Source organism: Schistocerca gregaria, chromosome 7 (assembly GCF_023897955.1).
Source record: "Schistocerca gregaria isolate iqSchGreg1 chromosome 7, iqSchGreg1.2, whole genome shotgun sequence".
In the NCBI taxonomy this organism is placed as follows: domain Eukaryota; kingdom Metazoa; phylum Arthropoda; class Insecta; order Orthoptera; family Acrididae; genus Schistocerca; species Schistocerca gregaria.
Window position 1 is genome coordinate 263,350,272 of NC_064926.1, and position 12,808 is coordinate 263,363,079.

At 42.1% G+C, this 12,808-nt stretch overlaps 1 protein-coding gene across 1 annotated transcript in view; it reads right to left on the bottom strand.

Annotated features, from left to right (window-relative positions):
* Positions 1-12,533, bottom strand: part of LOC126282167 (patatin-like phospholipase domain-containing protein 2) — a 33,147-nt gene extending 20,614 nt beyond the window's left edge. The window contains exon 1 of the mRNA XM_049981692.1: positions 12,138-12,533. Coding sequence (XP_049837649.1) covers positions 12,138-12,315 — 178 coding nt within the window. The 5' untranslated portion in view covers positions 12,316-12,533. The remainder of the gene's footprint in view (positions 1-12,137) is intronic.
* Between the last annotated feature and the right edge of the window lie 275 nt (positions 12,534-12,808).

A 12,808-nucleotide genomic window follows, 5' to 3' on the forward strand; every position in this document is an offset into this window, starting at 1 on the left:
AAGCTGTTGCATTTTTCTGAGTAATATGTCAAAGTTCTTTCGCCAGTGAATGTATTTCTTAAATGCTTGTCTTCTGCTGTGTGGTAAGCAAAGGTGTATGAATGGATCCTTATTAAGTAGAATCCCTTTAATAGCACTCCTATAGGCAGTTAAATGATACTGCATCTGGAGCAACGAGACGACACTGCACAACGGGCTAACTCGCTTCTAATCCAGGATAGAATAGAAAAAAAAAGGACTGCGTTCTGACTTTAGACCAGTGAAATTTTGTGTACTGGTGCAGACTTGCCCAATACTGCCGTGTCGTTGCTGTCGCAAGTCGATACGCTACAGTTGTCGATAAAAAGTGAGTTGGACGATATATTTTCTCAGTTTACTGTTTGTGTGACCTGTTTAATATAAGACAGCGATCCTGCTCAGTTGTCAGTATAAAATACGACGGGCAGCACACCGAAAGGTTTGTTTGTCATTTTCAACCGGTGTAATGACAAATCACCTTAAAACTAAACTACCGATATTATCCGAAATAGTTGGCTACCAAATTTCCTCTGCGTTGCTTCACTTTTGTAAATGGCTTTCGTAGTACATTAATAGTACAGCTGAAGAGTTCGAATGTATTAGCATGCATATATTTGCACGTTTTTAGTGGGCTGTGATTTTTCGCGGGTGCGGCAGTGTACATGGTAAATGTGTGTTCCTTTATTACTGCAACTATCTCAAACTATTACGTGCACAAAAATGTCATCAGGGTTTTCAATAAAATTTTTGGGGAGCTATTCGGAATTGTGATTTATTTTCGCAAATAGCCATTTTTTTTTTCAAGATTAAAATTTCTGCGAGTAATTTGTCTCTTTTTCCCGTAATGCTGAACTTTTCAAATTTTGTACAGAGAACTCTAGAACTAAATATACCTAACAAAACTAACTAAATGTATCTAACACGAACTGAAATAAACGTGAATTTCACTCACAATATTCTGTAATAATGCCCAATGCCGACATCAGCCTACATAGATGGACGGATATACCATAATGAAAGCTCCTTCGTTGCCGATTGGTCTGCTATCTGGGTATGAGCAGTGAGCTCATAATAAGCATACACAGCATTACCGAGAAGATTTTACACGAAAATACTCCAGTGTGAAAACGATGGATGTCTTATTCCATCGCCTTCTGACATCTTCGGACCCATCCACTCCAGAGTCCAGAAAATAACAACTGAAGAAAACATACTACCTGAGGTAAAATATGTGCTTTTCGGGCCTTCTCCCGGTGCTCACTCAACCTGATTGCAACCTTTTTGAAGGCAGTCAATAATTACACGTAACAAATGTGACTAAAATCTCGACTGAAAAATGTAAAATATCGAATAAAACTTTTCAACACGGCAATTTAGACTTATGCGCTAAATATGTAATTGTTGATCCACAATACTGAATTCGCCATTTTGAATTTCGTAGTTCCGACATCGGATTCCTAACCAGCGACCGAAAGAATCAAAATACAACAGTTTTGTAGGATTTTATATCCATTTTCTAGTAAGTTATGTCCTTAAGCGAGTTAGCCAACTGTGCACCAGTAGGAAGAGGCTGATATCTCATAAAGCATTAATATTTCGTCGTAGTTTTCCTGGTGCGCTGGTGTCAGGTGTGAAGTGCTAAATTTGAACTCTAAATCTGCAGACGCCACAAATTATTTGCCATATCGTGCAACGTTTGTGTGCCAGCGAGGTGAAATATCGATATACCATTGCATTCCTCTTTTCAAGATCTATGAAATGCTATTGAAATACACATGTAACTACATTAACAGAAAACCATAGCTGCAAAATATTCGTGTCTTTCTGCACCGTTTGTGGCCTATTAGGGTTGACCTCTTAAAGTGGGACGCCCATTATGTATTCCATGTGTGTTCGGAGAGTTCTGTGGCTAGGCGCATTATCGAAAGATACACACATCGAAAAAGTTTTGCATCACCCCAGTTCCCAGAACTCCTGACGATAGACGTTGACTGTGGGTATTGTATCACAGACACAGCCCATTTGACTGTTCAAAGATGTAAACAACTATACATGAGTAGCGCCTATTACACGGAGGGGGTTCGACAGCAGATCAGTTCCAGTTATTCCATCAGCTAGTGTTGTCTGTAGTTCAACCATGCCTAGACGGTCAATATCAAGGTTCGATCGCGTCCGCACTGTTACTTTGTGCCAGGAAGGGCTCTCAACAAGCGAAGTGTCCAAGCGTCTCTGTGTGAACCAAAGCGATGTTGTTCGGACATGGAGGAGAGACAGGAACCGTCGATGACATGCCCCGATCAGACCGCCGAAGGGCTAGTATTCCAGAGGATGACCGATACCTTCGCATTATGGCTCGGAGGAACCCTGACAGCAACGCCACCATGTTGAATAATGCTTTCCGTGCAGCCACATGACGTCGTGTTACAACGACTCAAAATGTGCGCAACAGGCTGCATGTTGCGCAACTTCACTCCCGACGTTCATGGCGAGGACCATCTACGCAACCACGACACCATGCAGCGCGGTGCAGTTGGGCCAAACAAAATGCAGAACGGACCGCTCAGAATTGGCATCAAGTTCTCTTCAACGATGAGTGTCGCATATGCCTTTAACTATACAATCGTCGGAGACGTGGTTGGAGGCAACCCGGTCAGGCTGAAAGCCTTAGACACGTTGTCCAGCGAGTGCAGCATGGTGGACGTTCCCTAATATTTTTGGGTGGCATTACGTGGGGACGACGTACGCCGCTGGTGGTCATGGAAGGTGCGCTAACGGCTGTACGATACGTGAATGCCATCCTCCGACCGACAGTGCAACCATATCGGCAGCATATTGGCGAGGCGTTCGTCTTCATGGACGACAATTCGCGCCTCCATCGTGCACGTCTTGTGAATGACTTCCTTCAGGATAACGACATCGCTCGACTAGAGTGGCCAGCGAGTTCTCCACACATAATCCCTTACGAACATGCCTGGTATAGATTGAAAAGGGCAGTTTATGGACGACGTGACCCACCTACCACTGAGGGATCTACGCCGAATCGCCGTTGACGAGTGGTATAATCTGGACCAAAAATGCCTTGATGAGCTTGTGGATACTATACCACGACGAATACAGGCATGCATCGATACAAGAGGACGTGCTACTGGGTATCGGAACCGAGATGATACAAAACTTTTTTTGATATGTGTATAAGCATCGCTTGGGGGGGGGGGGGGGGGGGGGGGGGAGTGCAACAACAACAGGTTAAGAAGGGTTGACAAGCGTCTACAGACTCATATCAGCGTAGGTCCTTGGACACTTAGTACAAACTCGGTATTTGAATAAGAGTGGGGAAGAAAATAGGCCTATCCTTTTCGAAGGTAACATTCCAGCATTCACATGTCCATCTCCTTTCCTCTCCTCGTTCAACTTAGGCGGTCTTTCTTCTCGATGGGACGTTAATTTTCCTTTAAAATTTTGTCGCCCTGTTCAGTAATTCTGTTCGTTAGTTTGCCCCTGTTGGCACCAGTACTGACAAAATTTAAGAAGGTTAGCCGTTTACTAGCCCTCTTGGGCTTTCATTATCTATGTTACATTCGCGTGCTTACTGGCTAATTTACACACCAAGTTGAACATCTGATTACATTCTAGGTAATCGTTTCCCTGTTCTAGATTTACTGTTAAGAAACAAAATTCTTTTTCCCAGTCGGAATTAATGCACCCAACGAGCTGTATTTCCATCATAGGTGCATTTTGTTTCTGAGAGACGATCCTAAGCGAATGTCATGGGTCACAGGACCCAGGCAACAGCTTGACAATGCAGTAGTAATCTACTCAGTGGGAAGTACAGTTCCAACTGTGGCTAGTTTCATTAACAGGCGCTACTGTTTTTCATCTCACGTGGCTGTTCAAAATGTATGTGAGATTTCCTTGTTTCAGCTACTGACCTGCTAGCTGTACATTTGAGCTTACGCAATGACTAGTCGCATACATCGTGTTTTACAAAACCCCAGCTAAGACCGTTTTCTTACTTTAATAATACTCTAAGTTCTGCACGAAGTTTGGTATGCCTATCTAGCTGCATTCTAGACATTTGCTTTAGTTGTTTCATTTTTACTATACATTGCTGAATTATTTTTGTAGTCAAAACAGTTCTAATGGTACATTCAGATAATTATAATGTCTAGCCAAAGGCGCGTACAGTTGTTGCTATGACTTTAGGAGCTTTTGCTATCGAAATTTTATTATGCGTACGATTTTTTGAAAGGAATAGCTGCATGAAACACCCCTGAATTATTTCGTACGTTTTTCGTCTGGATCATTTATCATAAAATGAAAACAGACGGTCAAAACGATTTATTGTATTTTCCGTCTTTCAGTACGACGGAGGTACGCGAGGTTGTTCCTAACGAAGCCTTGAATCTCAAACTAAAAAATTTCTCTAAACGTGCTACTTAAAAGATACGTCTGTAACGGTGCTGCAGTCTTGTTAGAGTCTTGGTATAAAGAAGAATGTTAAGTCGAAGAGAAGGATACCATCATTTTATCGAGTTACTTAGCGATTATCAAAAAGCACAAAACTTGCGAGGAAAAACAAAGTTGTGTCCTGATACTGTGGAAACTAGGTTTAAGAATGCTCCCTAAATTTTACCTAAATGTTTACAGAGAGAGACAGTTACGGACAGACCTTTGCCTGTTGTAGTGGCGGTTCTGCGCTCCAACGTCTACTGGAAAAACAAGGCAGGAAGGAAGGTTCTTTAGTCGACGATTAAGTCATAAGGAACCGACCGAAAGCGTGGACTGGGGAACTAATGCGGCCAAAGTCTACTGTTCTCTGTCTTAAGTAATGGCTCAGCCTAGTTCTTTGCTGACTTTGAACACAAAGTTTTTGCATTTTGTTAGAAAACCGCCGAGACAGAGAATAGCAAAGTTTTTCCATAAGGACAGTGGCGCGTCAATTGCGCTACGCAGTGGGTTGGCGCAGATGGGACGCTCGAAGAGCTTCCTGCTATGTAACAGAGGGTAACCTTGGCCGCGGCTACTGGTTTCTCTGCACTGCAGTGATGTCACGGTGAATAATACTCGAGCAGCTCTCTCCGAGAGTGATGCTGCAATGCTTGGCCTAAATGTTATCCGACAATAATATAATTTCACCTTCGTTCCTTGGTTATTTTCTGTCGTCAATGACAGTATCGTGCAAAGACACCTATAACATTAACACAACGTAATAGAATTATCGTAACCGGCGTTTAGACAGCTAGCACGCGCACGTACGTTGTTGTTAGTTTCCAAATAGGTTGCTATTGAAATTTCGCTGTTTAATACAATATTATAGTTTCATTTAAACCGTAGTAGCCAAAGAAAGGAGGTGTTGACAGATATGCAAATTACCGAACTATCAGTTTAATAAGTCACAGCTGCAAAATACTAATGCAAATTCTTTACAGACGAATGGAAAAACTGGCAGAAGCCGACCTCGGGGAAGATCAGTTTTGATTCCGTAGAAATTTTGGAACACGTGAGGCAATACTGACCCTACTACTTATCTTAGAAGAAAGATTAAGGAAAATCTACGTTTCTAGCATTTGTAGACTTAGAGAAAGCTTTTGACAATGTTGACTGGAATACTCTTTTTCGAATTCTAAAGGTGGCAGGGGTAAAATACAGAGAGCGAAAGGCAATTTACAATTTGTACAGAAACTAGATGGCAGTTATAAGAGTCGAGAGGCATGAAAGGGAAGCAGTGTTTGGGAAGGGAGTGGGATAGGGTTGTAGCATATACCCGATGTTATTCAATCTGTATATTGAGCAAGCAGTACAGGAAACAAAAAGAAAAATTCGGAGTAGGTATTAAAATCCATGGAGAAGAAATAAAAACTTTGATGACATTGTAACTCTGTCAGCGACAGCAAAGGATTTGGAAGAGCAGTTGAACGGGATTGACAGTGTCTTGAAAGGAGGATATAAGATGAACATCAACAAAAGCAAGACGAGGATAATGGAATGTAGTCGAATTAAGTCGGGTGATGCTGAGGGTATTAGATTAGGTAATGAGACACTTAAAGTAGTAAAGGAGTTTTGCTATTTGGGGAGCAAAATAAGTGATTATGGTCGAAGTAGAGAGGATATAAAATGTAGACTGGCAATGGCAAGGAAAGCGTTTCCGAAGAAGAGAAATTTGTTAACATCGAGTATAGATTGAAGTGTCAGGAAGTCGTTTCTGAAAGTATTTGTATGGAGTGTGGCCATGTATGGAAGTGAAACATTGACGATAAATAGTTTGGACAAGAAGAGAATAGAAGCTTTCTAAATGTGGTGCTACAGAAGAATGCTGAAAATTAGATGGGTAGATCACATGACTAATGAGGAGGTACTGAATAGAATTGGGGAGAAGAGGAGCTTGTGGTACAACTTTAATAGAAGAAGGGTACCGTTGGTAGGACACGTTCTTAGAAATAAAAAAAAATAAAAAAATGGTTCAAATGTCAGACACTATGGGACTCAACTGCTGTCCCCTAGCACTTAGAACTACTTAAACCTAACTAACCTAAGAACATCACACACATCCATGCCCGAGGCAGGATTCGAACCTGCGACCGTAGCAGTCGCACGGTTCCAGACTGCGCGCCTAGAACCGCGAGACCACCGCGGCCGGCAGGAATCAAGGGATCACGAATTTAGTATTGGAGGGCAGCGTGGAGGGTAAAAATCTTAGAGGGAGTTTAGGAGATGAATAAACTAAGCAGATGCAGAAGGATGTAGCTTGCAGTGGGTACTGGGAGATGAAGAAGCTTGCACAGGATAGAGTAGCATGGAGAGCTGCTTCAAACCAGTCTCAGGACTGAAGACAACAATAACAACAACATGATTTATTCACACTAGTTGCTGATACTGCTTTCAGCCAGACTATTCTATATTTTTGTGTACTATTTACGGCCTTGCCGCAGTGGTACTACTGCTTCCCCTCAGATCACCGAAGTTAAGCGCTGTTGGACTTGGATTGCACTTGTGCGCGTCTGCCGAGGGCTGTTGGGAAGCGGAGTGCACTCAGCCCTTATGTGGTCAGTTGAGAAGCTGTTTGATTAAGCAGTAGCGACACCTGTCACGAAAAATGACAACGGCCAGGAGAACGGTGCGCTGACCACATGACCCTCTGTATCCGCAACTGGTGACGGCTGAAGGCTGAGGATGACACGGCGGCCGGTCGGACCGTTGGGCCTTCAAGACTTGTTCTGACGGTGTTTGTCTTTTATTGTTTGCCCAATGATATTCCCTATTAACTGCTGTAGGAGAGAATACCTGGGCTATATTCCTCTGTGGCACAATAGTAAGAAGTTCCGTGGAACTACATCAACGACACAATGTGAGTTGATAGAAAGGTGCGCCAGAACCTGCCAGTTTTCGGCACATAAAACAACACGCGTCGTCTGTTAGCCATCACTCATTCACATGCGACAATCAACTGTCACAACATAACCTACAGATGAAATTGCTTAGCTAATAGTGGATTTGCACTAGGTTCTGCACTGTAATTTCTGATAGTATGAAACTACGTTATTTCAGAATGTCAACAGGCTATATATGCGATTCGTGAAAAATATGTTTTATACAGAGGGGTCCAAAAAATGTATCCACTGTTTAAAAGTCCATAACTTGTAAACAGATGGAGTTGTCTCATTTTTTGGTTAAAGTGTCGCTTAAAATCAAACTACATCTATACACAAACGATACCGCCGAACTGTCGCACGAACTGCTGACTGCAACGTGTTCAGTTGATCATTTGCACACGAATGTACGATGGATACTCGAAGTTCATCCAATGTGCGTGGCTTTTGTCAATAAACGACGACCTTTAGTGTTCCCCACAGGTAAAAGCCCAGAGGAGTTATGTCCAGGGAACACGGTGGATACTCCACAGCACCTCCACGGCCTATCTATCTTCCTGGTAGATTTTCGTCGAGATACCCCCTAACACGATTTTGGTAGTGGGATGGGGCACCATCTTGTTGAAGGTAAACTCTTGCGTCTCCATACAAGTCTCGGATGGCAGGTAAAATGGATGTCCGAAGCTCCTGAAGCTCATCGATTGTAAGCCTTGCGCCAGCCATGCTTACTCGAGTAACTAGGTGCAACTAAGAACAAAACACTGACTATCTGGCGACTGTCATCTGACAAAACAAAACAACGCAATACAATGCTTGTGGCGATTGCCGGAACTACAAACTATTACACTACCAAAAATGAGACAACTCCGTCAGTTAGTTTGCCAGTTATGGACTTTTAAACAGTGGATACATTTTTTGGACTCCTCTGTATATTAATGGTTTGTGTGTAATATTTCGTTGAAGACCCCGCCCAGGTCGACTTGTGCACCACACCGCAGTAGTTAAAACAGCGAGTCAGAAGGCCTGACAAATACAACCATGTAACTGATTATTTTATGCTGTTAAAATTCTCAAAATAGTTAAGTAAAATGTACACAAACGTCAGTTTTACAATTTTTAAGTGCTCGACTAAGCCGGTGGCATAACAAGGGCAGGCAATAAAGACCAAACACAGCCAAATGTGGGAAATGATTCGTGCAGTCGCAAATTTTTGTACATTGACGCGATAAATAACATACTAGAAATCTTGACCGGTGGAAGTTGAGAGTGGGAATCGGGGTGCGTTCCGTCACTTTAGTACGTTTTTTCTTTAACTACGGTCTCTAGCCAAAACTTGTCCCGATACAAAGTTTAACTAAATTAAATTTCCTACAAAGGTCCCGTTCAGAGAGAGAATATTAAAATCCCGGATTTTGGAGGCCCGTTAACATTGCAGGTTGCATGAAACGATATCAGTAGGAGCAACTGAATCATTGTGTATATAATTTTATTTTTCAAGGCATAAACCAAATTTCACGAAGCATCCCACTCGTAACCTTTCGGGCGATCGAGAACTAAAAAGTTACACCGTCCAAGGCGTGGGTTTTAAGCAATGGTTCCATGTGCGAAACGGTGAATGTAGGTGGAAGAGTCATCTCATTAATCAATCTTATTTATTAATGTCCCAACTTGCAGAATTATGGAAGGAACGAAAACTATGGCTTAACGTATCGTAGACGAGTTACATGATGCACAAAAACAGATTGGGGAGGGAGTACAGTCTGGCCTTATTCGAAGGTATCATGTCAGTATTTGCCTAAAGTGACTTATATAGGCCTAAATTTAGATGGTTGGACGGGAATTTCGAACAGGCTCCCTCGGATGAGAGTTCATTATTTTAACCATTGCGCAAACTTTCGCTGTGTCAGAATGATGAAGACTGTTACAAACCTACGCTACAGCTGATTTTGACCACATTTTAACTTCCTTTATAGCTACTGACAGACGCCTACTATTACAACAGTATTAACTAATGCGATGGTGTAAATCTCACCCGAAAATGTATTAATTAGGCACATACTCCTTTGTACCTTATATGCAATTGTTTCGTCGATTGTACCTTGCTTGGTGGAAGAGATGTGGGGTGAGCTTTGTGAAAGAATATCCGTAACTAGGTTTTGAACCGTATTTTTGTTTTAAGCTTAGTTATTTCCACCTCCATCGTAAGTTAAACAGGAGCTTCCGTTATTGGTTGCGCAACACTTGATAATCCAGAATCCAGTTCATCGACATGGATGCTTTTATTTGGTAAAGTTTCGCTGAGCCGGTTACGTGATCTTATACCGACGGGGTAAGGAGTGATCTGAGATGACACCTCGCCGGTCGCGTGATACTGAACTCACGGCGCACGCGCTCTTGCTGCGAAGTTTTAAGATGCTCTGTCAAGTGCGCCTGACATTGAAAACTTATATGACCTACATGGCGGAACGACAGTTACACGTGGTCCGGCCGGGAGAAATGACGTCACCGCATCAGGCGGCTGTATCGTAACATCAGCTGAGCAGCTGAAGCAGCAGCGGGCGACGCGCAAGCACGATAGCAACTCGAACACAACTACTCGTGCAGCTACTGATCTAGAACACAGTAAGTAAATGCCCTTTCGAATTAATTAAATGTGTTTACTTTACTTGCAGTATACAATGAAATGGGTGATAGAATAAACAACACTGAGTGCACAGTGCTCTAATTACTGATCTAACGCGTAAATTCAATCATAAATTTATAGTGAACAGACTAATATTCGTCTGCCTATTTCAGTTTCATTCCTCTTAACAATGCACCACAAACGTGAAAGGTTGTGCGAGGAAAGCCAATGCGTTTTGTCTTCCTCGGTATTTTTGAAATTTTAATGTACGAACGTTGAGAGCATCTGCAGAAATACTGAAGCACGTGACAGATTCATAATCCTCAATAAATATGGGCTGTACTTATTCCCGTAGAAGATTTAGAGATGAAAGATGCCGACCCACAGCCATTGGAACTCTCATCACAGACCTAATGCAAAGAGGTAACTTCTCATAATTCAATGACAGAGTCCTAACAGTTTCCACCATGACACATGGTTTCATACAAATGTTAGTACGATAAACAATTTCAGTCTGACATCTGCTGCAATACAGGCGTCCACAATAGAGCCGTTTAAGTTCGATATCGGTATAAGAAGTTGACAATTATTTGGTAAACTGTGGTATTTCACTCTTAATACCTCTGAAGCATCTCTAAGACAAAACACCGACAAAATACATTCGGTTGGAGAACCATTTTATATTATCCGGATTTAAAAGCATTAATGGTCAAAATTGGAGATGACAGGAGCACACGGCGTAACCACATTGTCGGTTAAGAAGGATGTGGTGCTACCGCAAAATTCCTTGATTTGATTTTAGCAAAATATTTTGAAACACTGGGAAGCTGTTTTGGGCAATTACTACTGCAGAAATGATTATTTGAATGCACGTTAAACTAGACTTTCAGTCATAACCCATTTAATAATTATTTTATGTACTGAACTGCAGGCGGAATAAAGCTACGAGTAGTATCTTTTCGTGAACAGGACGTTAATAAATTCCATATAAATAAAATCCATTCCCCACATATTTTTAAATTAAGACACTAACTGAAATGTTATACCTAGAAATCTCATAGTTAAATTTTTGATGTGTTCTATAGTATCTCCCCAGAGCAGGAATACAGGAAATACATCTTCCATTATCGCCAATTTCAGTCTTTTGCTATTGAAGTTTCCCAAATGTAAGACTTATCAAGAGTTCTTGCTTTCAGTAATGGTGCCATAACACTTTTCTGTCCAAGCTTATTGGAGTTTATCGGTTGTAAGTTTCTACAACACCTTTCGTATGGGTTGCGCGCTAGCAAACCTTTTAATCGTGGCTGCACAGATGACCTAAAATTTGTCAGGTAGGCCTTATCTTTTTTCCATTCAAATTTACTCAGTTTTCCTGCAAATACGGCTGTGACAGAATTCTCATGGTATGCCCTGTCAGTAATAGATAGTACTCGTTTGTTTTACAATACCTTTGAAATATAACTGTCATTGGGGAAACAGTCACGATAGCCATGAACAATATGTTAGTAGTTGCAATCTTACACAAAAAGCAAACTGAAGAGCTCTCTCGAATCAGCGCGTTCATTTCACTCAACAGCGTTTATGCATTACGCTCTCGTGAAATAGTAATATGATAGCGAACATGTCAACAGCAATCTCTTGCTTTCCACCAGCTGCGGTTGTTTGCGGAGAAAATTCACAATAGGGAGTCTAAGAAAAAATAATCACCTATCTACAATGCTGTCTTTATTTCGCTTTCTACACTCTCTTCTTTCTGAACGGCATCATAGGCCATCATATAATAATTATACGGCCTACTGTAAACAAAGCTGCACTGATAAATATGACACCGTTGGCTATTGTTCGTTGTGTTGAATTAACAAGTTTTCTAGTAAAATCGTAGTGTAAAACTAAGTAACTGTCATTAAGCACTAACGAAATTGCGCGCAAGGTTCACTGCATAACAACAAACAAATTTCGCAGCTAGGTACACAAGAAAGCAAACTAATAGTTTCAAAAGGCGATATGTTTGTTGAGGGCTTCCACTGTTGCTCTGCAATGATTCAAATTTTCTGATTAAACTGTAAACTGATGCATATTGTCAGTATCATATACTATTTTATGTGGAAATAAAGCAAGCTGTTACTCACCAATTGGCAACTCGCAGAGGAGAGCACAGGCAGCGATGGCTCCAGCAGACGCTCCAGAAATCTTGTTCAACAGCACGTGAGGTACGAACTTCTTAAAACACACGGCGACTCCGATATGATATATTCCAAGGAAGCCGCAGCCAGCAAACGACAAATTCATTTTCGAAGCCGAAGCCATGGTGCTGCTAAACACTAAGACCCCGTGCGTCTTGTTTGCTGTCTACCCAGGGAGTTGTGTATTACGCCAGCTGCCAAACTAGTATGTATGTATGTATGTCCCCAGCTGCCTGCTTGCACGGGACTACCGTCTCTCACGCGCGTACTACTGGTTTTGTTGCTTCCGTCACAAAGGAGCGCAGACTGCTGTGGTGCGAGGGGAAAAAGGAACGGCGCGTCAGCGTGACGTAGCTTGCCTTCATTGGTCGACGCGCAGTGGTGTGGTCAAGGCTCCGCCTTCTGTTATCGTGATGTACAGAATGTTGCCAGCAGAGGTCGTGGCTGTGCGCTCTTGTAGCTACTTGGTTCTGTGTGGAGCAGTTGTCTTGCTGTTGTGTGTCTGTCCAGCAATAACAAAATAGTTCTGTTTTGGACATTCATGTTACGTTCTCGTATCTATGAGGCTTACGTTCTCGTAAGATTAATCGGACGTTGCCATGCATGGGGTTTCTTGT